This window comes from Melopsittacus undulatus, chromosome 5 (genome assembly GCF_012275295.1).
Source record: "Melopsittacus undulatus isolate bMelUnd1 chromosome 5, bMelUnd1.mat.Z, whole genome shotgun sequence".
NCBI lineage: Eukaryota > Metazoa > Chordata > Aves > Psittaciformes > Psittaculidae > Melopsittacus > Melopsittacus undulatus.
Window position 1 is genome coordinate 81,905,646 of NC_047531.1, and position 26,934 is coordinate 81,932,579.

General features: G+C 41.1%; 1 protein-coding gene across 1 annotated transcript in view; it reads left to right on the forward strand.

The window, feature by feature from the left end:
• The window catches only part of ITPR2 (inositol 1,4,5-trisphosphate receptor type 2), a 252,357-nt gene that overhangs the window by 215,030 nt on the left and 10,393 nt on the right, over window positions 1–26,934 (forward strand). Inside the window, exons 49-55 of the mRNA XM_034062808.1 lie at window positions 1,053–1,228; window positions 2,498–2,662; window positions 4,799–4,994; window positions 7,458–7,550; window positions 12,093–12,220; window positions 13,989–14,154; window positions 15,415–15,575. Of these exons, the coding sequence (XP_033918699.1) occupies window positions 1,053–1,228; window positions 2,498–2,662; window positions 4,799–4,994; window positions 7,458–7,550; window positions 12,093–12,220; window positions 13,989–14,154; window positions 15,415–15,575 (1,085 nt within the window). The remainder of the gene's footprint in view (window positions 1–1,052; window positions 1,229–2,497; window positions 2,663–4,798; window positions 4,995–7,457; window positions 7,551–12,092; window positions 12,221–13,988; window positions 14,155–15,414; window positions 15,576–26,934) is intronic.

Consider the following 26,934-nt stretch of genomic DNA (forward strand, 5'->3'; position numbering starts at 1 on the left):
CAAGGATACAAACGCTCCTGGACTTTGGAAAGTTCAGATGCCATCTGAATGTTGAGGCTAGGGCCTCCTTTCATTGTTTTCTAATTCCACTGATACTGCTTAGCTGTGTATTTGTTGCCAAAGAGATAGCATGATTTCTATTGTGAGTCTAGCTAAATTTTCTATTCCCTTCTCCCCCATCACTGACCTCTCAGTTCATCTGATAACAATAGAAGTCAGTGCACAAGTGTAACAGTGCCCCAAGATCTGAATGTGCTTTTTATATCACAGCAACATGGTGTTTTTCCAGGGCTTTAAGCAGAGGAGAGAAGGGAAAACAGGGGCATCGCTCAAAATACAGGGAGAGCCTGGAGCCAGCATCTTGCAGAGCAGCAAAGAGACTGACTCTGAAGGCTCACATGCCCTCAGGAACTCAGCAAGACCTGGGACCTGCTGCCTCCCCAGGAGCAAGGCACAGCTATTCAGCCGCTCTCGGCAATGCAGATGCTGCCTGCTCCTGCTGAAGTCCCTGTGGCTGCCTCTCATTACAGCGAGTGCCTTGCTCCTGTGCAGAGGCGGAGGCTCCTGCTGAACACCCGCAGCCCTTCAGGACAAAGATGCTTTTCTAAAACCAGAGTGCTTTGGTGCTGTTGAGGATCAGAACGTGACACTGCAGTGCAGTGCCACTTGCTGCGCCGCCCCAAGGACCGGTTATTTCTGTAGCTGAGTAATCATGGAATTAGACTGGAAGAACCCTTAATGATCCCTGCAGAAGGGAAGTGATTAGTAGCTTGCTCCAGGAGAAGGATAAACTGTCATCCCTAAGCACTCCCTGGATTTTAATGGAAATTTCTGTAATTGCTCTTGTTATTACCTGTGCAAAAATCAACAATACTATGATAATAATAGCTCTCACTGCAATTAGGGCGAGTTGTGGTCAGCAGTTGTGGTGCGTGAATCACACTTTTTGTTAGCTATATTGGCAAAAGAATTGATGTTTTGGACCTGTTTCATGGTGAAAAATGGACTCACCAAAGATGCCTTTCTGAAATCTCCCTTTCTCCTCTATACAGGCACGCTCTCTCCGTTGTTTTCAGTCCTCCTTTGGATAGCAGTGGCATTTTGTACAGCAATGCTGTTTTTCATCTCCAAGCCTGTTGGTATTCGACCCTTTTTGGTGTCTGTTATTCTCAGGTCTATATATACTATAGGGCTCGGTCCTACCTTGATACTTCTTGGTGCTGCTAATGTAAGTACTTACGAAACAAGCAGAATTTCTCTTTCAGCAGAAGCAGAGACATTAAGGCTCTCCTATTAAAAAAGCCCTTAATTAGAGCTGTGCAAAGAACTTCTTTTTCTGGTTCGCTGGTTAAGCCAAAAAATACATCATTTCCAGTCATTGTGAAACAGCAGTGTCAGCAAAGTAGGAAGCTAAGAATAAAAGCTGGTTTGGTTTGGTGCATATGCAAATATTTAAAAAATAAAAACAATGTGAAATGTAAAGAAATATTCCTCAATATGGGCAATTAAATTTAGTTTCTCATATTAGAAGAATACTTTTCTTTACCAATTCATTCAGTGACACAAATTTGTGAGATTAGTCTGTTACATTAAATATGTTTTTGAGAAGAAAAAGCTTTTGGAAATTAAATATACTCTCAGCCCTTTGCCAGATCTTTTAACTTAGACATGAGTAAGTTTGCGTGTTTACTGAGCTTGGTAAGATATACAGTCATCAGTCGTGCTTACAATTCATCTACTTAGATTTCTGCCTGACTGCTACAGCTCTAATTCACCTTAGCACAAAGTATTGGGCTATTTGCTACCAGCTCTGGGAGAATTTCACATACTTAAAGCTACCCAGACACGTAGTCAAAGGTAAAGGCAAGTAAGCAGTACTTGCCTTTGTCAAATTTGTGAAGGAAAAAAAACATGTTAAGTCCTCATTGCTTGTCCTGGACTATCAAACTGATGAGGTTAGTCCCTTTAGTATTTACTTCTGCACCACTGTTTGTTGAAGAGCAGTGAAGAATCTGATGCTGTTGCTTAAATACTTCAAAAATGCCCCCAGTATTTTTCTTTTAGAGATTTTATATTGAAAAACACAATCTGAAGGAAACAGTAGGTCTCTCACACACCCCACACACTTTCTGTTGTGTTCCTATGGTTCCCTTTGTAGTAGCATGCCTAGCTGCTCTTACATAGTCTCAGATCCAAACTCAAAATCTCCCTGCTTGGTTTTTTTTAATGCCTTATGACAATAATCCCACCTTACCTACTCACTCATGTGATAGGAGTAAATGAATTGTGTACTCAATAGGAGTAAATGAGGCACAGTGCAGTGTTAGAAGGGTGATGTGCTTCCACTTACTCTCATGGGTTCATTCCCAGTGTACGCTGGTTGTTGGTTTTCTTCCATCTCACTCTCACTTTAGTCAAATCAAGCACTACAGCAATGCAAACAATAAATAACATATTTTTTCTGATGGAATAAACCTAGCTTTTGTTACCCCCACAGCTTTGTAACAAAATAGTGTTTCTGGTGAGCTTTGTTGGGAACCGTGGAACTTTTACTCGTGGCTACAGAGCGGTTATCATGGACATGGCTTTTCTCTATCATGTAGCGTATGTCCTGGTCTGCATGCTGGGCCTCTGTGTGCACGAATTCTTCTACAGTTTCCTGGTAAGTATGTGCTTCTGTGGAGGGGAAAACTTTGCAAAAATAGAAAATACCGTTACCCATGCAGCTGTCTTCAATTTCTTCCTGACAGTCAAGCCAAATCGTGTGTATTTTTAGCATGCCGTTGTGTTGCTGCCCCTTAGGAGCTGCTGTTTTCATTAGAACCTGTTGCTGTTAGGACTTGCTTTGTCTGGGTCAGAGTTGAAAGTTTGCCCCTTTCTTTTCAGACAATTATCATACAGCCACTCCTTATTCTCCCCCTTCCCCAGCATACATGTATTCTGTGTCCATTGTTCCATACCTTGCGTCAGTCCTAATCTCTCCAGGACAGGAGTTGTCCACTGGTGTGTGCATCATACCTATACCAAAGGATCTCATTCCTCAGTTCTTCTTGCAGCCCTAATAAAATAAATACAATTTTAAAGAAATTACTTGGGAAATGGGGATGGCATGCCCGTGGTGTAGCAGGAAGATTCATCACTTTAAATGTATCCCACTTCATTTTCTTTTGTTGCCATTACCCAGATGGAATGCCTTTTTATAATATGATACAGGTGCAATGAAAATGAATCATAGAAAATTATGCTAAACTCAGCTAACTGCTCCCTTCATACTGCATAGCAGTAAAAGGTATTTCATTGCTTTTGTTTTCTAATCCTTTTGCTTGATACTGGAATGTGTGAAACTTGCAGGGAGACTGACTAAATTGTGGTCATTTACATGGGTTCACTTTCCTGTTGTCGTCTTTTTCACAGCTCCCTGAATAATGGTGAGCTCCCAGCCTTTCACAGAGGTGTGTTAAGCACACTAAAGTGTTTAGGGGTTCAATGCTTACTCTGGTAGAGCACCTGCTGAAATCAGGTTTTCCATATCTTGGCATTAAAGTCAGTTTCAAAGTTTGGGCAGATTTCAAAGGAGCCAAGATTTGTGGCTGTAGCTGCAGGACCTTTATCAAATGAATGTAACTCTTCTGCTTAAAAAATGCCCAGTGAATTATCTGTTATTCCTTCAATGAGTAAGGTGATCTCTATCTTAAAATACTTTCCAAAGTGCCAAGTAGTTTAAGAAACATTTTATGTACTTACTTTTCTCAGTGACTGCTATTGACCAATGTCCATGATTCACAGATATTATAATTACCCACGTTCCCAAGTTCCTTCCAGCTGTTCACTTTGTACTGGATATATTCTAAACTCTGAGATTTGTTCCTCATTCTAAGCTTTGTCTTGTATGGAATGAATGATAACTGCCTTCCCTCTTTCTTCATTTAAGATTAATCCTTCCACAAATCCTTCTACAGACCTTGTGAATTGTGGCTAATACCTTCTTCTGTGGACCATTTTGATAAATCATAATGTGTCGCTATATCTGTAATCTGAATGTTTTGAAGTGGAAATACATACATTATAGATAAGGTCGAAAGCACTATAGAACATCAATAGAACTGTAAGAGAAAAAAGCTATAATTTCTTGAAAAGCTCTTATCATGTTTAATTGCTGTTGTAGGCCTTTGACATTCAAAGCAGTATTATCTCGATGTGTACTTTAAATACCAAGAAAGTATATAGTGCCTGATGAAGAAGAGTGCAAGTTTCTAGTTTTCTACAAACATTACAATGAATTTAACTTTGTCCTAAAAAGCGGTGGCCCTGATCTGTGTACATGTGAGTGACTTTTAAATGATGCCATGAGCTCAAAGAAACAGTTTACAGGCATGCAATTAGTTACATGCATGAGTGCATTTTTGAATTGTAGCCCATGTATGTTTATCAGATGGGAGATAACATGAACAACTGATTTGCAGATACAGATCCATAGTATGAAGAAACTGGTTTTTAATTTTAATCTAGCCCTGATTTTGACATGGGGAAACAATGATCTTATTGATAACCATTAATCACATTTGGATCAGGCTCATACATACTTTGTGTTTGGACTTGACTTAAATTTAAAGTTCTGTGCTAGATTTTCTCCTCCTATAAGCATGCCCAGCTCCCACTGAAATCAATGTGACTTGTGTGTTTATGAAGCTGAGAATTTAGAACATGGCTAGATGTATGTTTCAGATTGTTTTCCTATGTAGCATCCTTATATTGTCTCATTTCTGTCCATTTTTCCACTCCTCTATGCTTTTCCCAGCTGTTTGATCTGGTCTACAGAGAAGAGACATTGCTAAATGTGATAAAAAGTGTTACCCGCAATGGTCGTTCCATTATCCTCACTGCAGTGCTAGCACTCATCCTAGTTTATCTCTTCTCCATCATTGGGTTCCTCTTCCTGAAGGACGATTTTATCATGGAGGTCGACAGGTTGAAAATCAGGACCCCTGTTGCAGGTAGGTTTTTTATATCAAAATTTGCTTCTGGCATATACGTTTTCTGTCTGCCTAACCTAACTTTCATCTAAGGAAATAACATTTTTTCTTCGTATCTATGAGAGCAGAGCTAATTCTATATACCTTAGAACTCAATTAAGTCTCTGGGTAAAATGTGATGTTTATAGGGTTGTTTCAGATTAGGCTTATCTGTTGAAATACTAAAATCTAACATACTTGGTTTATTATGTTTTCTTTTCAAACTTGGGCTAATTGTGGGAATTCTGAAAGAGCCAAGGCCACGTAGTGAGCAATCCCGATACCCTGAGCCTTGTTACTGTAAAGTAAAAAGATTCTTGGCAGGCATAAGCAAGGTCAGTTGTCTTGTTAGGCCTCTGTAATTTTCCACTGAAAACGTGCAGAGAATGATCTCTGCCAAGGTTGTAGTTTCCCACTGTATTTTTAGAGTAAGGTATTTAATTGCAATTATAACAAGTTATAAACATTAGCTTTGTAAACAGTAGTAACCTCTAGACTAACCAATTAGAGCTCAGTACCCAAGGCTGTTACATAAGAAACCTAAGGGTGTAAGGGTATAAAAGGAGCACTGTATCGGAATAAACTTTGGCAATCGCTTGATCACACTGATCGTCTCCGCGTTGTCTGTGACTCCTGCATCAACAGGCTAATAGAAAAAAAAGTACCTGTATTTCCTAAGTATTTGGAAGAGCAATTCAAAGTTGATTATGATGGTTCTTATTCTGCCTTAGAAGCAGCTCATACTATTTTCTGTGTTCTGTATGAAGCATGTGATCTTAATATGTTCAGTGGATATATTCATTTGATTACTTTTTAATCTTCATCCATCAGGAATTTATTACAGAATCTATACTTCTACTAATAGGGGCTTTCCTGGGGTATCTTTTAAATGCAGTGTGTATTTCATGATCAACATTAGTGTATAATCTCAGCGTCAGTATAATCATTGGGAGGTTCTTCATCAGTTTTACAAAGGTCAGGTTTTCTGGAATGAGAGATTTTACCAATGTGAATAGAGAGTTACAAACTTGTTTTGCTAGATAAAAGCTACGTCTCGTCTGTTGAGATCTTTGTATATGCTGCCAACCAGCCTGCTGGGAGCACGGGCAAAGAAGTAACTGTCTGCATAGAAATGCCCGAGAATAGCTTGTGATTAAATTCCTCGAGGCATGATTTTCCCAAATGCTGAGCTCCTCAGACCTGTACAGAAGCACAGAACAACTAGTGGAATCCACCCTGGACTGTGTGTACTCAGCATTTGCCAGCTTTTTCCTGAATTTGTTATTTCAGGATCTAAAGCACACAAACAAGACAAAGGTCATTCAAGACACATGGGCATAATGTATTCATGTAGCTGTTTTGATGCCACATGGAAAGAAAGGAACCTGACAGATTTCTTGCTTTTTTGCCACTGATCATCTTTATAAAGGGCTAAGTTGGCTTCTATTTCATATAAATTAATATTTGACTTACTGTTCATTTTTGGACAGAAGCTATGATATGGAATTTCATTTTGAAAAGTAATTGTGACCATCTTAGGAGAATAGATAAAGACGACAGCAGCACTGGGCTGGTCCAGTGGAGTAATTTCTCTGTGTGTTTATTTTGTTGGCAGATTTTTGTGGTGTGGGTCTATTCTTGATGGCTTTATACATAACTATTCCTTATCAAAAACTCTTCAAGAAAATATGTTGACTGTATATTGATGGGACATTATGCATCCCAAGACGAGTTCTTTAAGTATTTTGTTTATAAAGTGGCAGAAAGAGAAAGCCAGAGCTCATGTTTTTTGTGTTACACAGACTCTTAGACTATTACTTTTGTTGTTTTTTTTTCCTTAAACCTTTTTGTATCTGATTTGAAATGCAGAAAATTGTTGAAGATGCATGAGATAAAATTGGTTTGATAAAATCAAGCTGATGTACACATTAACCCACTTGGGGAATGTTAAATTAGTGTTTTACACAAACCCATACATATTTACAAATGAGTGCCAAACTGTGTTATAATCCTTGAAAACTCTTAAATATTCTACATTCAGGATAACTGACATCAGCTTGGTGTCCTTCTTGTCAGCTTTTGTGAATAATTTATTTGATGGATTTAAAAGTGACATTATTTTCCTATCTGGCAGTTGTTTCTTGCTTTGAATGTATATTTTTCTAACGAGAAGTAGCAGCATTTGATGTAGATTCATTAATTTCAGGAGATGAAATGGGAATAGCTGTGATATACAGTAAATATAAAACTGTGGTTTTGTTCCTTGTGATTGCTTTGAGCTGTTGAGGCAGACTGTTTGAGGAAGAAGGTGTTGGTGGCATCATTTGTTCTGCTTTTTCTTCTCAACTTTCCGACTCAGTAATTTGCTTCTAGAAAATAATTATACAAAATTTAGTATCAAATGTAGTATCTGTCTTTTTTGTCAGTGTCATGCTTTTTCCACAGGTATTGGTGATGTCCCCACTACAACCCTCACATCAATCATGGGAGCCTGTGCAAAAGAGAACTGTTCTGCAAGCATCCCTATTACTAACCCAGGTCAGTAAAAAAGTTTCCACAGACTGATGATCAGCTAGAACTGAGAGATTTGTGTGTCATTATAGGGGAGACATTTGCTAATTTGAGAAGTGATGATCCTTGCTTTAAGTGCTCAACTTCTGCAAGGCTTGGAGCTTATCTGGCAAGTTGCCTGTAACGTGAGTGCTTCCCACACCTGATTTCCAGTTGCCGTGACATTAATTTTGTTATTAAATGAGCTTGCTGAATCATTATGCTTGAATGTATAGGCTGCTTCTTTCCAACTGACTTTGCTGGGAAGAAACAGCTTGCTGCTTATCTGCAGCATCCTCACTTGCACACACACTGAGCCACGAGCCACTACTGGACCCATTTAAGGATTTAAATGGTGTAGCGTGTATCAGCAAGCTTTTGTGTATAATTTTTACATGTATCTAGCCCAAGGTTGTAGTGTAGTCAGAAGACCTAATAGCCCAGATCTAGGATCAAGCTACTATGTCTGAACGAGTCACAGTGGCTCAGCTAAGCACAAGCAGCAGTCCATCTGCGCATTCTTAGCATGTGGCAAATGCGAAGAAATGGGGACATTTTCACACAATAGATGTATTATTTCATGCTTGTGGCAAGTGAAGAGCTTGATTGCTCTGGTTCAGCAGATGAGTACACCTGGTTTTACTTTCATAGCTGCATTATGAATATGATCTATATGTCAGAAGGACAGAGGAGGGCCAGGAAGGATGATTGGAAGGCTGGAGCACCTCTCCTGTGAAGGCTGGCTGAGAGAGTTCTGCTTGTTCAGCTTAGAGAAGAGAGGCTCTGGAAAGACCTTACAGCAGCCTTCCAGTACCTAAAGAGGGCCTACAAGAAATCTGGAGAGGGACTTTTTACAAGGGCATGAAGTGATAGCACAAGAGGGAATGGCTTTAAACTGACAGAGGTTAGATTTAGATTGGACCTTAGGAAGAAAGTGGATAATCGACAGGCTTAAAATATTTATTGCCACGGTTGCCTGTGGTTGCCGGGGGCTGCAACTGAGGACATAAGTCATCCCTTCCTATCCTGTGTTCCAGTATAAAGCTGTTTCATAAGTTTTTTTTTTCCACTAGTAATTTTTGAGGTTTTAGGATCAAAGGCTTCAGGGAGAGGGCTATAAAAGTAGGCTTTTTCTCCCCAGCTGGTGTGTAAACAGTCCTCATAAACAGCATGGGAAGCTGTCTGACTAGATAGAGAAAACAGTCGAAGAGCTATTGGCAAAGCTGCTGCATTGAAAGAGTAATCAATCAGTCAAAAGAGGCATAGTGTGGCTTTTGCCAGACTCTTTAAATGATAGATATCTCAGAATTCTTATTGTTTGGATACTATTTAATTTAAAATGAAACAATAATTAAAGGAGGCTGTACAAAACATCCAAGTGCACTGTTTTGCTCATCTTTGCCAAGGAGTCACCTGTCAAAAGGTAGTGCTCTGCCTTCAGTCTTCTCCTGGGACAGTCTCCCTTCTGGCAAAAGCATGACTGGTGGAATGCAGAGCCTGAGATTTGGAGAGATTCATGCTGTAGCAGCATGAAGGAGTCCACAGCTGTCTGCAGGAAACATTATATGTTCCCAGTGCATCTTAGGTCCAGAGTGGAGACATAAATAACTTGCTTTTCAGATCAGGTCATTCCTGATCATTTGTTCTGATGAGATTCCACTTATTCCTTGAGTTTCACTGGTTGAGTGTGTGTGCTCAGTCATGGCTCATGCTGGGAGCCAGTCTGCTCTGCTCAGAGAGCATCCCCTGTCTGCAGCCTGCTTCCTCACTGCTGCATTGAGCTGTCAGCATAAAAATACTTTGTCTTACCTCCCTCAGGAGTCTCCCACTCTTCACTCCAAAGGCATTTTCCAGATCACTTAAGTGCCTGGTGAAATGCTTAATCGCTTAAAGGAACTTCCCAGCCTACAGTACATGGCTCTTTATGTTCTGTAGCCCACAAAGGCCTGTGCTAGAAAGCTGCACAGATACCTGTTTGTGAAGAGGACATTTTCAAACACTCATTCCACTCCCAGGCCTGGTACTGCTCTGTGCAAATTCACCCAGATCCATATGGGCACTCGTGTCTCTCCTGCCTATGCTTGTGCTGGAAACCAGGCCCAGAAGCCAGGTAGCTGTGGATCATCAGGTGAGGATTTTCAAAGGAAACCTTCCTATAATACCACTAACTGCCCCATGATTAACACTACAGGGTGGTCTTAGTGCCTAACCTGCATTACCTTTGAATTAAACTTGATCAGATGGCAGCCTGCCTACTCATGGACCACTTGTCAGACTGGAGGTGACTGCAAGTAAACCACTTGAACCTCAGTTAGTGTTGATACTCAGTCCTTCTCAACAATTCACTCTACAGATCCCCTCAGTTTGGTGGTGTGGGCATAGTCTGTGTTGTCAGGGGCTGAGTCTATGATACGAGTGCTGCTGAGCAGCAGGGCAAACCAACTGCGGCACAAGAAGAGCCTGCAGGGTTACCTTGCTCCCAGAGCAAAGATAGCTCTTGTTATTCCACATGTGGGAGTGGAAGGAGAGTAGACATAAGGATGTCTGTACACTCCCCATAGCCTATATTACTGCACTGGAGGTTTCTGCCAACTTTGGGCTGTCTGCTTTCTGATTCTCTGGCAAAGAACTTGCAACCTGAGCTTGCTCTTCTGGGTGCAATGTGGGATGGTGATTCTCTGTGTTGCAAAATGTGCCAGTCAGCTGATGAGTAGTATCTTGCATCTCTCTGAAGCTTGCTCTCAATTTGCATCTCAGTGGACATGGAGACTTGTGAGTTAGGGTTTCTAGTAGGCAACTTTCTCTCATGTTGCAGCTTCCAGTTGCATCCTTTTATCCTCAGCCCTGTTTTATCCTTATCGTTCACCAGAATCTGAACATCCACTGTTACAAGCCCCTGACACTGGTCTTGTGACTAGTGAAAATCTTGTTCAGTAGTTATCTAAATGAAATAGAAGCTGTGGCTTTTAGAAAAGCTTTTCATTTACCTTGTAGATGATGATCTTCTCAAGAAAAGATACTAGCTCCAAGAAAAATGATGGAGTAATGTTAGGAAGGAGCTAGGAAGGCAGGCTACAAAAGCAAAGGAGGTTAGTTACTATGACTAAGATCACCATTCTAGTAAAAAAATTCCAGATGTGACAGGGAAAAAAAGTTGTATTTTCAGTCATCCTTTCAGTTTCAATATTTAAGCTGCTATGTTTTAAATCTGGAGTTACTAGTGGTAGTAATGCCTGTAATAACCTTCCAGTTGAGCAGTGATGTCTGCTTCTGCTTTTCGTTTTGCTCAGAGTTCCTGAAATCAGGAGTTTTTTCTCATTTAATTTGCTTGCATAGCAAAAGCAGCGGTGGCAAAATCAGCAGATACCAGCTCTGTTCTGCAAATACCAGTTGTGATGCATACACCACAATTTGGGAACCCATGTTTTAAATCCAAATTGCTTGTCTGTAATGTGAGTGCTTTCAGTCACTTCAATTTATCATAGTCTATCTGGTGCCCCAGATGTGGTGGTTTGGGGCTGTTAAATACGCTGTTTCAGTTAACTGTCACAGCAGGATGTTGTTATTTATTAAACTGGTTACAATAAGTGCATGAAGCAAACCAAGTGAGAACTGCTGCCTTCACTGCTTAAGCAAATGTATCCCTAAAGAGAAGGGAAGGCAGGAGAAATGGCAATCACAGCCCTGACCCTTCAGTGCAAGCCAGCAGGACACAGGGAACAACTCAAGCAGGGCTCTTCAAAAGGAGGCTCTCAATGCAGCCGCAGCATGGGGGTGAGTGGTGGTGGGAGGAATCCTGGCCAAGGCAGACGAAGTTCCCCCTGGGACTGGTGTTCCAGCCCAGCTCCTCTGCACGTTCAAATATCTCCTGCACAATAGTACCCTCTGTGGCTCGGCCAAAACCACGCAAGAGCTCTGCAGCAGAGATAAGAATAGAATCCAAGTTTTGAAGCTGAGGTCAGGGTGAGTCTTTCATTTAATATATATCAGACCTGCGCTTGGGCACGTGTGCTAGTGGAAAGACCATGGACAGATTTGCTCGTATAAAAGCCAGCCCCTCCTTAATGATTTGAAATGCTAACATGACTTGGCTTGTACATGGGTAGGTAGAGGAATGATTTCACAGGAAGACAATCCTTTTATAAATGTGCTTCTAATTCTGTGTTTATATTGCTTCTCCTCTGTGTCAGCTGCTCACTTAGGAGGCCCACTGAAAAAGCAGTCACAGTAAAACCAGTTGGAGTACTTGCAAGGAAAAGGGATGCTCCCATGAACAGAGATTGCAGCTCTGGGTCATTAACAGAGCTACTGGAGGGAGAACTGCTTGGGATTTTCTCTCTCTCTCTTCAGGCTAAGTATGCCTCATGTGCCTAAGTATGTCACCAGCACTGCAAATGTATACGGCTGATCAGTGACATTTTAGCTGAAGAATATGAAAGGCAGATGTGTATTGCAGTTGCTTTCTCTAATACAGAATTGTGCCTTTGTTTGATGCTGTGGTTCCTAAAGCTGGTGCTCTCCTTTTTGCAGGTGAAGAGGAGGAGGATGGAATAGAAAGGACCTGCGACACCCTGCTCATGTGCATTGTGACCGTATTAAACCAAGGCCTGCGAAATGGTGGTGGTGTGGGAGACGTGCTCAGAAAGCCTTCCAAAGATGTAAGTGCTTTGGCTGAGTAAACGCATTACTCCCTGTTCATCTCATGAATGCCAAAGTCAATTTTTGGAAGTAATAGACAGTATTTGTATCTAGTCTGCTCTAATGTCACGCAGTTGATTTATCCATGTAATTTTTACGTCCCAGATGGACTATTTCATGGGAAGAGCTAAGCTTGGTGTGATGATGATACTTAAAGAAAGGAACTCTAGATAGTAGTTTACCCCTTCTGGAAAACTGGAGCATATTGTAACCTTCCAAGCATTGCTAAGAAGTGTTGCTAGATGGGATCACTTTTCTATTACACTAGGAATTATAAATGTAAACTTCTGAAAGTGATTGATTGATGAGTATATGTCAAGACTCTCCACTGTAATATGCAAGGTGTATTTTTAGCTGAAATACAGCATGACATCTGTCTTGGAATAGGTCCTATTGTTTACTTATACTCAATTAGCATCAAAGTCAAGGCAGAATTTCATATATTATGGTATATGTCTTCTTCCAGAAGTTACCTCCAAAATTCACTCATTCAAGGGCTATTCTTAATATTTGGTGGTTTTATGCATTTTTATATACGTTCTAAAATAACATAATATATGAAGGCAATCAAGTGGCACTTTGCTTGGTAAGCCATACTGTTGCACAAGGATTACATTCACAGGCAGGATCTCTTGCAGGAGTCCAGAGACAAATAACTTGGATCTGGATGGAAGAGCTCTTTGTGCTGGTAATAGGAATCTAGGTCCTATCTTATATACATAGTTCATCCCCATGAAGTCTGTAAACACTTACAGACTTTGAAAATTCCTCTTGCCACTTAGCAGTTATTTAATGCTAACTACATTGAAGCACTTCACAAAGGGAAGCACTATTATCCCAATGAATGTGTGGGAAATCGACAAAATCAGTGACAGCCAAGTCAGTGTCAGGGTGAAGAAAAAGGCTTCAGTTTTGTGTTTCTCCTCCTTACGCTGACTGTCGCCTCCTGCTTGCTACATAACACCTTTGCTATTTTCAGAGGTGTCAATGGGAGTCCAGTTCAGCCTTTGAAAGATGGAAAGTAGCTATGATGTAAATACAAGAGTGTGATGAGATGAGGAATATAAGCACTTAATGAGTGTGCACAGGCACATGTGTATGTTTGTATGCATGCACATCTTGTGTTCCCAAGCGACACTTGCTATGCCTGCTCACTCTGAGACAACTTATAGCCGTGTGACTGTGTTAGCACAGTGCTAAAACCATTTACATGCAATGCTTGGGCACATAGTAGCCTGGCCTTGGCATCACAGAAGCATGCTCCCCTGGCTTCCAGGTTTTCGGTGTAAAAACTTGGCATTGGACTGGAGTATTCCACCAAGACCTTCCATAAGCATAACCCTGTATGCCACATGGCAGTATTAAGAACTATGATTGCTTTCAGTGGGTACTACAAACCGCATATCCCTGTTTCTCTACTGGTGAGGTAATTACCTTCAGTCAAGCACTACACTAACGCATCTATGTTGCATCTGATACAAAAGCTAGTCTTTATGCTGTTTGAAACATAATGGACAAAAGGAGTCTCAGTGCTGTAAGAGCACATGAAGCCAAATCTTCATCACCTAAACACACAGGTAGTCCCTCTCCATTTCTGTGAGTAAGGATAGGAAAATTTGGCATATGGAAAAAAAAAGATGTGTAGCTTTGCATAAGCTAACGTGAAAATATTGAATATTTTAAAGGTGTGCTATTTTTATACCTTATTGAAACTTATTATTGTTTCAGGAGCCCTTGTTTGCTGCACGAGTTGTTTATGATCTTCTGTTTTACTTCATCGTCATAATTATTGTTCTAAACCTAATCTTTGGAGTCATTATTGATACATTTGCTGATCTCAGGAGTGAAAAGCAGAAAAAGGAGGAAATATTAAAGACAACCTGTTTCATCTGTGGTAGGTGTTACTCAGCTATTGAGACATTTGATGAGGAAAGGAGTGAAATGAACTATTCCTCAATAAATAAAGTTTGGACCAAAGGGGTCCATCTCATATAAGGAAAGTGTAAAAATGTCAGTTTGGTTCCAGACTTCTTCCCTCTCAGTAAGAAAAAGGTTAAGTGTATGAGTCAAAAGCTAGCTTTGCTAAGAGGTGGCTTTGCAGTCTCCACCCAGGATCTGAGGGGGAAGAGCTATGTCTCACACTCATCATCACTGCTAATGGAGATGGTGCAGCTGCTGACTTTATTTCACGGAGTGTGATGCAGATGAAAGTACAGCTTGCTATTTCACAGCACAGTGCATTCCAGAAGGGTAACAACAGCAAAATTTGCCTGTTTCAGAAGGTGATATGAAACAGGGAATAAAAGAATTAAATTAAAAACATCCACACAAAACCCATGAATAAACTGCTCTTCCTTTGAGGTGCACTTGCAAAGGGGCAGTTCACTCCCCCAGGGAACTTCAGAAATACCTTCTTTTTTGCAGACTGGGTGTTGTTTCCATTCTTGTACTTACAGGGATGAGTGTCCTGCAGAGCACACCAGCTTTAGTGTCTGTGGAAGGCTCCACAAGAGATCCAGGGAGGAAAGCTGTAGCACAAAGGCAAACATTTATGAGCCCTGTTCTTCCTCACTGTGATATCCTTCTTCAGAGATTTGACCCATTACAGGAAAGATGTAAAGTTTCCTATGACTACAGTTCTGTAAAGACTGTGTGACTACAGAGCTGCAGATTCACACTCCCTGCTAGGTTTAAGCACACAAACAATCCCACCGCAGCTTAAGTGGGACTATTCATGTGCCTGATGCTAAATGTGTACATAAATCTTTGCAAGATCAGGACCTAGATTGCACATTGTGTGCTTACCAGTATAGATTTAGAAAGAAGCAGAGCCAACACTTGTAAAGCACTTTATAGCCCTCAGCATAGAAGGCACTGTAAAACTGTAACATATTTATTATATTGTTATTGTTATTAAGAGGAAACATCACAAAAGAGAATAAATGCTGCACTGAAAGAATCCTGTCAGGAATGCCTTCTGGCCTGGTATTTCTTGCCTGACAGTTACTGTATGTGGTTACAGCTTTTAAATTAAGATCTTTCAAAGTTATGATCCTTTAAATTAAGTTAGGTTTCTTTCTCTAATGTATTTAAAAGATTTGCATATTTTACTTTGAAGTTTATTTTTCTGCTTTACGTCCATGTCTTCTTGCAGGACTGGAGAGAGACAAATTCGATAACAAGACCGTTTCATTTGAGGAGCATATAAAGTCAGAACACAACATGTGGCATTATTTGTACTTCATAGTTCTTGTCAAAGTTAAAGATCCAACTGAATACACGGGGCCGGAGAGCTACGTGGCGCAAATGATTGTGGTAAGTCAATTTGGGCACATGCTTTATGAAACGGAGAGATGCTCCTTGCAGCTAGAGCAGAGAATATCTTTCTTTTTCCCTCTCTCTGAACAATAGGAGGCATTGATCTGTATTTTTAAAGATATTTTCACACGTCTCAGTCTGCAACAAAGCCCAGTCTTAAACATTATCAAAAAGATGAAGGCACAGGCCATAGTCTTCAGCTTGTCATTTGTGCTCTCATGCTCTGTGGTTTCTGCTGCCTCATTAGCCAAACCAGGGGCAGGAGAGCATGCATCGTAACATCTGCTGCTGCTCTGGCTTTGTCCAGTATCTCTGGGCTGTTGTCCAGAAAAATAACATCTCCTGCTGAACAGTGAAACACAGGGTCAGTGTTGAGGGGCAGTGCTGTTCTCCTATGACTGCTCTGAACAAGCTATTGAAAAGACCAAGAAGAGCTGCTGCAGGGATTTGAAGAGCTACAGAAACTGTCTTGTGAAGCAGTCAGAGTATGACTTGGATTCAGAGAGGGAAATTTGATGACACTGGGGCAGAGAGATGTTCAATTACATTTCATTTCCAGCCTGCCACTGAGGAGGATTCGTTCTGGTGGGAGGGATGCATTATCCAGGCTGGCTGGCTTGGGGCTACATTTCTGAGGGATCCTTCCTACCTGCTGGTATATTCTGGTGCAGCATTTTCTTCCCATGGACTTCCTGGCAGCTACTGCATGGCTCAGGGCCTGTGCCAGGGTCTGTGGTTGCAGAGCTTCTTATGGCTGAATCCCAGAGGCAAGTGTAACCAGTGCACATCAGACTTTGCTGTTTATGCATTTCTGGAACCACATTGCTGTTGAGAGTATCTGCTCAGTTATCCCTCATTGGCCCTTTGGTTATATGTGCAAACCAACTTCACTAGTGAGATTCTGGGTGCCCTTTTAGTCCCAGTTTAGCCAAGGGGATGATTCTTCTCCTGTAACTTCAGCTGTCTTCAAGTCAGGCCCCAAGTTTAAATTGATCCCAGCTCTCTGCCTTGTCTGTGAAGAAAGCTGGGTTATTTATCCTGCCTTAGACAAGGTTTCTAGGATAGCTGGCTCACCTTGGCATTGCCATTCTTACTCCGTGGAGAGCCTAAGTGATTATTTTAGACAAGATGCCTAAGTAAGAGCTGGCCAAACTTAGAGGAGATGACTCCCAGCCACTCTGCAGGCTTATGTAGGGCTTACCTTGAAGAACTCACATTAGTGGAATGGCTCATGTTTAGACAGGAGTGCGTGCTTGAATGCTGCAATGAAATGGAGCTTTGGTAAGTCCTATTACCACTACATGGGAAGGTGGTGTGGCAGGTGGTGGGAATTCGGTGCTCAGGTACAGAAGAACAGCCTATGTCCATGGGAATTTTGAACCATCAATCTCATTACCCAGCTCAGGGCATTTATACCACTAGGCAGTAATGGATCTACACTTCTGCAGGAGAGATGGAAAAACTAAAACAAATGCTTGGATCCTCTGTTCCATTACAAGAAATTATTCATAGCAGCAAGTTGTCCTATTACACATGAAATTATTTTAGCTTACCTGAGAAATTCACTTTAATTTATGGACTCCAGGGCTTGTCTCATTTGCCTGTTCCTTCTCTGCTCCTCTTCCTCTACCTCCAGTGTGTGTATGATTATAAACTTTGCCAGTATGTTAAGTTTTAATGTTTAATTCCAAGGGATGTGGTAATATTCATAGTAAGTGTATTCATCCTGTGTCAGCACTGGTTTGACTTTACTGATGTAATTCACTCATGTAATTTATGTTTAAACTAATGGTGGGATCTCCTATTTGAGTATCTAAAATATTAACAGGAAAGCACCACAACACGTGTGACCTCAAGCTTTGAACTGATTTCTCAAAGCCCCTGTTTCTCTGTGGCAGAATGCTGATAGTTTACGTGGTTAATAATAATCCAGATTTTGGGATTGTTAAACCCTCTGAAGGAAACATATTTTTTTTCCATGGGTATATGTAAAGTTAATGGTTGTTCTGGATGATGGGAGAGGTATATATGGACCTAGAAGTGTAAAGTTTACATGGCATGGAAGAGAGAGTGAGGGAGTGGGGACAAATGTTTGAACAAACTACAAGTGTCTGGTGTGGGATTAGTGACTGTATCTTTGTGTAGTTTAAATTCCCCAGAACAAAATCTAGGGAAGGTATACTGCAGAAATACTGGTGCTACGTAGCAGAAGCAGTTGGGAGTGTTTGAGCGAACTGAAAAGAACTGTCTCACTTGGAGCCAGAGATTACTGTATACCACAGGGTGCAAGGAATACTAACAGAGAAAATACACTGAAGGAGCAGAGTATTCTGGAAGTATGATATTCAACCAGAAGAAATTTAGAGATACAGCTTTGCCTAGGACCAAAAGAAGAGTGAAAAGAAAAACCCTGGGAGGTAGTTTTGCAGCTGTCAGCTGATGTAGCATATGTGTTTGGTGTGTTTCAAACACAGCATGATGGTAATGAAATTGCATGACGAGCATGTGAGATGTACTATGTTCCATGCAGAAATTAAGCCTGAGGTACAGGTTTTGTCCTGAAGAGAGAAATAAGCTGATTCAGACTTTGGGACAGCCTGAATGCTGAGTGACCATTTTTGTGATGCTGGGAGAGGTGACCAAGCTCCTGGTAAGAGACCAAGTCCCATTTAGGAGCTGGCACAAGAGGGGCAGACTTCAAAGGAACCTTTCACAAGGGAACTGGGGCTTGCCAGTAGAACTGAGTTGTTGTTGAATGAAGCTCACTAGGGGTTGTATAGGAATGTGACAAATATTTATAAGAATAGGGTGTTTGGAAGAACAGGACAGTCTCGGGACCTTTTAGAAGAGGACAAGTTGGAATGACATTTTATATTTCTGGTGATACAGAATATGGCTGCAAACCCTCTATGAATCATACTCCTGGAAAAGCTCTCTTAACTCTACTGGTTTTTATTATGACTAGGTATGCCTTTTATGGCTGCTTTTGTAGCATTAATGGATCAAACCCAAATTCTGTATTTTCACAGCCGGATTACTTAGAGAGAATTTCTAATCAAATCCGATCTTCAAGGTTCAGATCCATCCTTAAATACATGTAGGGCAAAGCTTTGGAGTATGCTGCAGTAACTTCCTTAATAGAAAGTAGAGTTTAGTGCCAAATATCATCCTCACAACTCCTACAACTGTAGTTAGGAACCAATTATTATTTGTACTTGTCTACTACTGTCTTGCAAAGTATTACAAAAAGTAACAGCAGAATAAGTATCGTGATTAAGTATCAGGGAAAGCATCTACTGTTTCTGGTAGTCTCTTTTCTCCATTGCCCAGACTCATCAGGACCCAAAAATATGACTGTCTGTATTATGACTTTCAGTCTTCTTTATGTCATTGCTTTAGGAAACAGTGAAGCTTCTGCTTTGAAAGGCTGGATGTCAAAAAGGATGGGAATTATTTACGCATCTAATTGCACTTTTTCCAGTTCAGGAAGGGAAAAGAAACTCGTAGGTGATGTTGTACACACACGTCACTCAAAGCCAGTATTTTTGCAGGTTCACGTGTTCACTTGTTTCGCTGTTCCAGGGGTGGCTTGTTTCAAGGCTTTCCCATTATCTTGCGTATCTCTGGACTCAAAAGACCTTGAAGCAGAGGACTTCTTTTGCTTTCTTGTTCTGGACTGTGGACATCAGCACTCCAAACTCCTAATGTTCCCTGTGATTTTGATTTTCCCAGCAGCTTTGTATTTTCTTCATTGCTTAGTGTACTGCTCTGAGCAGTGACAGAAGTAATCAGTAGTTACACAGCTTTCATAAAGCAAGGTATTATTTTTTCTTTTCCTTTTTAGAAAAAGGCATCAAGTATATAAAATGTATTGTATAACGACACACGGTTTATTCACCTCTAGCTTTTCAGACAGTTACTTTATGGAGACGTTGGTGGGAATAAAGCACTTCAGATCTTCCAGCGATGCCCATTCTTCTTGCACACTATCTCATATCAGTTATTGTGTGAAATATTAATGAATATTAAATCAGGGCAGTAGGTTTTATTTTTGTTTGTTATCCAGGCTTCTTTTATGAAGTCAGATAGGTATTATACAATATCCGAAAAGACACAAACCTTGAAAAGCTGCCTACATGCCTTGCATTTGCACTGAGAACCTGCATGAATGATTCCCCTATTGAATTTTCATGCCTGCAGAAAAGAACTTATCTGACCCATTTGACCAGCCATACCATCCTTAGCAAACCTAGAGAGGTGCATGTAACCTGTATTACATCGATACAGCAATCATTGAATGTTCCTTGTGTCCATTTGTCAGAGGAGACAGTTTAATGTGATAACTGGAACAATGAAGGTTAACATCCATATTTTTAGACTTCTCTTTTCAGAGGTACAATTTGTACATGCAGATTTCACCTAGGCTATGGTAGCTGTAAATAGATAAATGGAGGCAAAAAATGTAGATGGTTACTGATTTTTTTTCCACAAAATGGAGATATGAATTAGCCTCCATTGATATGACTGATATAATTTGTGCCTCCATTCATTTGCAGAAATAAAAGGCTGTTGGCATAGTAATTAAATTAATAACTTTGCCCATTAGAAGAATGACAGACTTTAGCAAATGAAGCCCTAAAAGTTTTGTTCTCAGGTGCCCTGTCCATAGTTCTTAGCAAGTTTCATAATGGATTTTATCAGCATTAGTGCTACCTGTCATAACTACAGAATTACAGACGTAATTATATTATTACTTATTTACTTTAATTATGTAATTGAATGTAATTGGTGCAATTACACAACTCCTCAATCAGCTGAAAACTGCTCTAAAACTCTCTGTTCATGAGCGTAAAGGATACTGCCATGCATTAGACCATCTCCCTAAAGCAAGGCAAGGAAAATTTAAGGTTCTGTTCTCCTGACATTGCAGCCAGTGGGACCATAAGCCTTTTATACTATAACTGTATCTTTAAAGTGTTCCTTTACATCTTGTTTTATCTGTAAATGTGTCCCTCCTGAAAGGCAAATTCCTAGTCTTAAATCTCTCTTCAGGTTACTCAGGATTCGCTGAAATGAAAAGCAAAATTCCCATCAACATCATAGGGACAAAGCAGAAGAGACAGGTTGAGCAACAGCAGCCTGAAATTCCACATGGTGATGATCTTATTCAGTTCTTTTAAAAGCATTTTTGTGTCACAGCAATGACCTGTCATTGGTAATGTGACAAAAGGCTGTAACTACTTCATTTTAAGTATTTTGTAGGTGTCAGCCTTTTTTAAACTTTGTTACTGTTCTTTTAAATGAAGTATTTACCAAATATTAGGGCCATTTCCATTTTTTTAAATACTGAAGTTTGAAAATTGAACTGAATTTAGTGCTCCCTTGAGCTGGTGCTGTTGTCTCTCTTCTTCCTACCTCCAGCCTCATGGTTTTGCCTCTTTTTTTATTAGATACCCAGAAGTGGGTATTAAATTCAAAAGCAGCACTGGGAAGAATGCCAAACGAGCCATTGAGAAGTCTCACAATAGTTGTCATTCTGTCTGTGCTGTGTGCTGGGCAGCGCAAACCCTTTTCCCTTGGCATCCTTCTCTCTCCTGCCTCACTGCTCTGCCTTTTGCCATGCTTCCACCTCGGGAGTGGAGGTGTGATGTGAGGTGTGACAGCACAAAGCTGCTCCCCAGCTTCAAGTCTCAGCAGTATTGCTGCAAGGTCTTGGCCAGAGTCGCTCCATGAGGCTGTGACCCCCCCAGCATATCCACTGGGACAGGGGACAGGCTCCCTCCCGGAGGCAGAGTTGTTTGCGTATTGTCCCTGGCACACCCGTGTGTGGCCTGTAAAAGGGTTTTTCTCGTTTTAGCCAGCCTCAGCAGAACTTGCTGCCTGTCAAAACAGCCCAAGTGTGAGACAAGAGCCTGCAGAGCCCAGCAGCTGTGGGTTGAGAGCCTGGCTGCCTGTCCTTTCACACCCTGGGGCAGTGAGAGGTTGTCCCAGGGTTAGTGAATGTAAAGTCATTTCACTGATGCTAAATCCTGGTGCGCACCCCCAGCCTGATGTCCAATGTGTTTAGTGGCAATCCCCACTAGGACCTGCCTCTCCCTAGGGCCATGTGGAGGTTCTAGTGGAGGCAGGTCCCAAGGAAACACAAACAGGCAAGGTGAAGGCAGTGAAAAAGTGCCATACAGAAAGGGGAAGTGCATGCTGACAGCAGGCGGGTGAGGAGGAGCAGGGTTTGTGGAACAAACTGTTCCTTACTGCTGTCGATTTCTGTCAAAGAATGTAATAAAATAGTATGTACTAAGAGGGCTGTTGACCTCAGCTCTTAAAATACAACTTCTTTGGAGAAGAAAAGAAGCTCTGACATCCAGGATTTTTCTCTTCAGTTATCTATTGTATTTTTGAATTTTGGAGGCAAAAGTTTTCCCTACTGATTTTTATCTCGAGTCTATATATATTCTTACTACGTTAGAGGTTTGCTAAACACTGTACAGGTAGAGAGAATGACCTAAACCAGAGAAACGTCAATCCAAGGTAACATGAATGCTGCAGACGGGACACTTGGGTTGTCAGGAAGACACTCTGTGTGTTTTTGCATGCACTCTGGTGATTCATCCTAGGCAATTTAAGGAGTTTCCTCCCCAAGATGTTCACCATACCCTTCTGTTGAAATTACCCACAATAGCAGAGGGGGGAGGACAAGCAATGAGTTTGTTCGCTCCTGAGGCTCTGCAGTTCGTAGCCCAGAGACCTAATGTGAAAACCGGTGGCCTTTGAAGTCACACTGCTCTGAACTGGACTGGTTGAGGAGAGGGCACGGTACCAATTCTGCTGTCTCTTTATAGGCAGGATAATATCAGCAGGGAGAAAAGACACACAGCTGATAGGGGTGACCCCTTCAGCTAAATCTGCTGGGGATGGTGACCTGCATTCTTAGCTGTCTCACTATAAATAAACTGTATTTTTAAGGCTTCATTATCATATATATTCTAGTTCAACATGGAGTGTCTGATCTGGCAACTGACGGACTTGAAAATGCTTAACAGGACTTGTGCACACAAATGCTCTGCTGGAGTAGGGCATGGAGTTTATAACTTTTGGGAAGCTAATAGTGCTCCCATTGTTAAGACTGATTTATTTTACTTTTTAAACTTGGCCTTCCTCCAAAAACTAGCAGATGTAATCAAAGCAAAACTTGCACGGATAAGATGTATGTACATATCATCACGCTATGTAACTTTTTCTTAATTACTTTTAATAGGCTGATATGCTGTATGTCACATTGTGAGTAATTACTTATATAGCAGTAATACCAAGAGCACAAAAGGGGGCTGCTCAATAAGATCTGAAGTCTTTCTGGCAGGCTAATTTCCTAGGAAACACGTTGTCCATTTTGTCTGCAGTTGGGTTTTCCTAAAATAAGCAATTAAAGAAATAGGCCTAAATAGGTGATTTACTGCTCCTATTTTTTGTTGTGCTCAAAGCAGGAAAGCAAATAAGAATGCAGTGCTCTGCATCCTTCCACATGGATGCAGGCACTGTAGGGAGTTCAGGGCTTCGGTTTAGGTGCACTGCATCCCAGAGAAAGTCCTGTCTCAAGGCCTGCCTCAAATTCACAGAGGATGTGAGAGCTATTGAGTGCTGATACGGAGTCACAACAATAGAACTGGAACTGCTTTGCACAGGTTCAACCACTGCTTGGATATATGAGGGGAGGTCCCTTTCCCCTCATATACTAAAGTGTTATCGCATTTTACATTTACGCAGTAAATTGAAGCATTGGGTTTTTTTCTGCTGTTAGGTACTGAATGATTTTTCTGTTGTTGCTTTTCTGTAGGTAGTTCAATGCTATTTCTGTTTCTCAGTACAGTTTTGCTTTGCATTGTTATCTTATGGAAGTGCTGAACACCTCCTTCTCCACTTCATAAAATAAGCAATTACACTAATGTGCCTAATTAGCTGATTTCCTGCTCATTTGTGTGTTGCTCAAAGCATGAAAAGTTAGCACCACTTGAGGACTTTGCATCTTTGCACAAAGCTCCTATTCTACAAGAGAGCTGAGCATCTTTTTTCTCTTTCAAGGGCTCTGTGTTTTCCAGAAAATGGGCTCTTTGCTCTGCCATAAATAACTTAGTTGGCCTGCTTGGCTAGGTGATGTGTGAGGTATGGGTAAATAAAGGGAAAGGTGAGTTTCATTTGGTACCTCATTGTAAAAGCTTGAGGTTTTAGTGGTTTTAAGTTTATACACATTCTTTCCAGACAGGCAAAATTAATTATCCTGTTGCTTGAATGAGAAACCACGGTTCTGATCCTGCCTCCTTAGGAATCATGCCATTTGCTGCAGCGGGAGAAAGATTGATATCAACAGCAGGTGCTGCAGCACAAGCAGATTAACTGTGTGTAGTTGGTGACTACCTTTATCTTCCTAGCCTGCTCGGTGGGGGAATGGCCATGACAGTGTTCCCTGCCCTTGTTGTCCCTGCTGCCTCCATGCTCAGCCCCTCGTGTTCTTGTTAACTCCTAAAGGGACAGGTCCCAGCACCAATACAACCCTGTCTTTTTATTTCTTCCCTTTCCAATCACTTCTGAATACAAAGCTGTCATGTAACTGCAAGTTACAGCATGGAGCCTAAAGCTTCTCCAAAGTATATTCACTAAGATTTGGGGGTTTTCTCCCCAAAGTCTGGAATCAGTGGTTTGATACTACCTGGCACTAGGTTTTTGGACCCTGTGGTATTGTGGCTCAGTTGTAAGCTTAGCTTGATTTCCTTTGTGATTGAAAGATTTGGCCAACTGTCTGTTGAACAATATTAGGTTTTGAAGACTGATTTTGTCATAAAAATGGTTCTGCCTTGATAATACAGTGTAGTCGCAAGCTCCTTGTCCTCCTTCCAACTTCAATTTGCTCAATTTGCAAATTAGAATAAATAAGACAATTTGGGTTCCTGTTTGTTTGTTTGCTGCTGGCCTTAAAAACTCGAGGAGGGGTCTGGACATGAGGCTGTGTTCCTTGAAACTTGCACATCCCCATGAACATGGAGTGGAAGTGTTCCAGCTGGAGCGCCCTCAAGCAGAGCAGTGCTGCTGGCAGGACATGGGCTGCGGTTCCCTGCTGGAATCCATTCCTGCCTTGACCTGCCAGAGACTAGAGCTGTTAACTTTCCAGGCAGCTTGCAAAAGCCATCTTTTATCCCTTTGTTAAAGAAGCATGTGGCCTGAGATGGATCTGTGTGTGGGCAGACCTTTATTCTGTAATTTCAAGTGATGGAAAGACCAAGGCACTGGATAGGCACCTACTGTTGTGCTTAAAATCCTGGCAGTAGCAGAGCCTCAGTTGTCCTGGGACTGGCTGTGTATGGGTTTGCCTAATGAAAGCTGGACCTTTACTGGGGTCACAGATAGTGGTAAGAAGTTCAGCCTCAGAGGAACAATGTGATGAGCAGATCCCAAAGCGTGTAAACTGGATTCATTTGATTTTCTACTATGGGGGAAGCAACAAACACAAAACACTTCAATGCTGTTTGAGAACATTATTGCAACATTTGAAAACAATTATTATTCTTTGTATTATAGTGGTACTAAGCTTCTGGCTTCTGAATGGGAAAAAGACTCCAAAATTGTCCACAGCCAAGGCAGACAACTGCAGATGCTAAGGAAAGGAAGGACTACAGGTTTGCCCAAAGACAAAAGGGCAATTAGTAAAACAAAAGGGAGATGAGTTTGAGGTTGTTGCCTTACCAGGAACACCATTTGAAAGTAAATAAGTGTAACTTTGCTTGGGCTCAAAACGCAGTGGTGAGAGTCTGCAAGGAGTGAAACAGGGAAGGACTACAAAAAGTGTAGTTCTGCGTTCTCAGGGTTCAGAGACAGCAAGAACTGGGGGAGTTTGGTGCAATATTAATGTGAGCTTGTTTTACAAGATGTTTTAGAGATGAAGAAGTGACTTGTTTTCTGTATCTGTCTTGGGAAGAAAAATCCACCAGCCTGTATTACTCTGCATGGATGAGCTTCTGAATTTGTATAACTGTGGTCTCATTGTGCCATTTATCTTTTGGGATCAACTTTATGAGATTTGTGTCAGGTTTTTTGATTTGCTTGCAAGGCTAGTTCATGGAATTTTCTCTCTTTTTAGTGTGGTGGATGTATGTATGATAAAAAGCTAAGACTGCATCATCTTTAATAAAAAAGAAGATATATAGCCTAAGAAATCGGATTAGTTGTACAGAAAGAAATCAATCAGGTTGGCAAATTGTATCTGTGGGACAAAGTGCAGAATGTTTGTTTCATACAGTATTTATTGAACAAATTTGTTGAGAAGATGGTTAAAAATGCTCTACTGGAAAAAAAAAGTGGGAACCATTTTGTTCAATTTAAATGACATTGATGTATTTTTTACATCATGAAATCTTGCAATATTACCAACAACAATCCCTGATAAAGTACTTGACGCAGTTGCCTCACCGGGCATTTTGAGATAAAAGTATGTATCGGAGATTGTAATTTGGCTGCATCCAATTTATATATAATGGAACCCACTGCAGCCATCCTACAAAATTCAATAGATCAGGAATCCCATTACACTTCTATGAGTTTGGGGTAGTGGGAGCGTTAAAGAGTCTCCAAAACAAACAAGCAACTTTAAATCATATTTAACATTATTTATACACATGTGATTAAAATGTTTTGCCTGTTTTTCATTTTGTTGGGTGCTGCTGAAGAAAAATTGTAACTCCAGGTTTGTGGAACTGATCATCTGCTTGTTCTCAAGAGAAAATACGTTCAATTGAACAGAGCAAACCGTATTTAAATGTGGGGCTGAAAAAAGCACCCAAAGAAAAAGCAGATCTGTAGCGAGGACCCATTGCAATATTTTCCTAGCAGCGTGAGCAAGAGCACTAAATGAAAGTGTAGTATAGGCAGATAAAGGTTCACAAAGTACCATGGTGTTTTTTTCTCTTATTGATCAATGCTTGCAGACTCCAAAGACAGTAGACACGAACCTGAACAAATATACCTGAAGGCACATTTTTGCTATTTTCTGCTTGTTTCCTAAAGGGAATAAAAGTGCCCTGTGCTTCCCAGCAGGCAGGTGAAGCCCTGTGGGATCTGACACTCACCCAGCCACAGCCAGTCCTGCCAAAGGGCCTCTCCTTGGCTGTCGTGTCTGCACAGGCAAGGAGTTGTGCTCTCTGTGCAGAGGAGTGTACAAAACCTGGGGGCAAGCATTTGGACAGAGCAAGTGATTTAAGAGCAGTTTGGTAGTGTTCAGGCACATAAGGCTGAAAGATGGCCATTTCTTGGAGATGTTTTGTCAAGAAACCCTTCAAAGAGAAACCTAGATCTTTTTCTACTCTTCTGACTG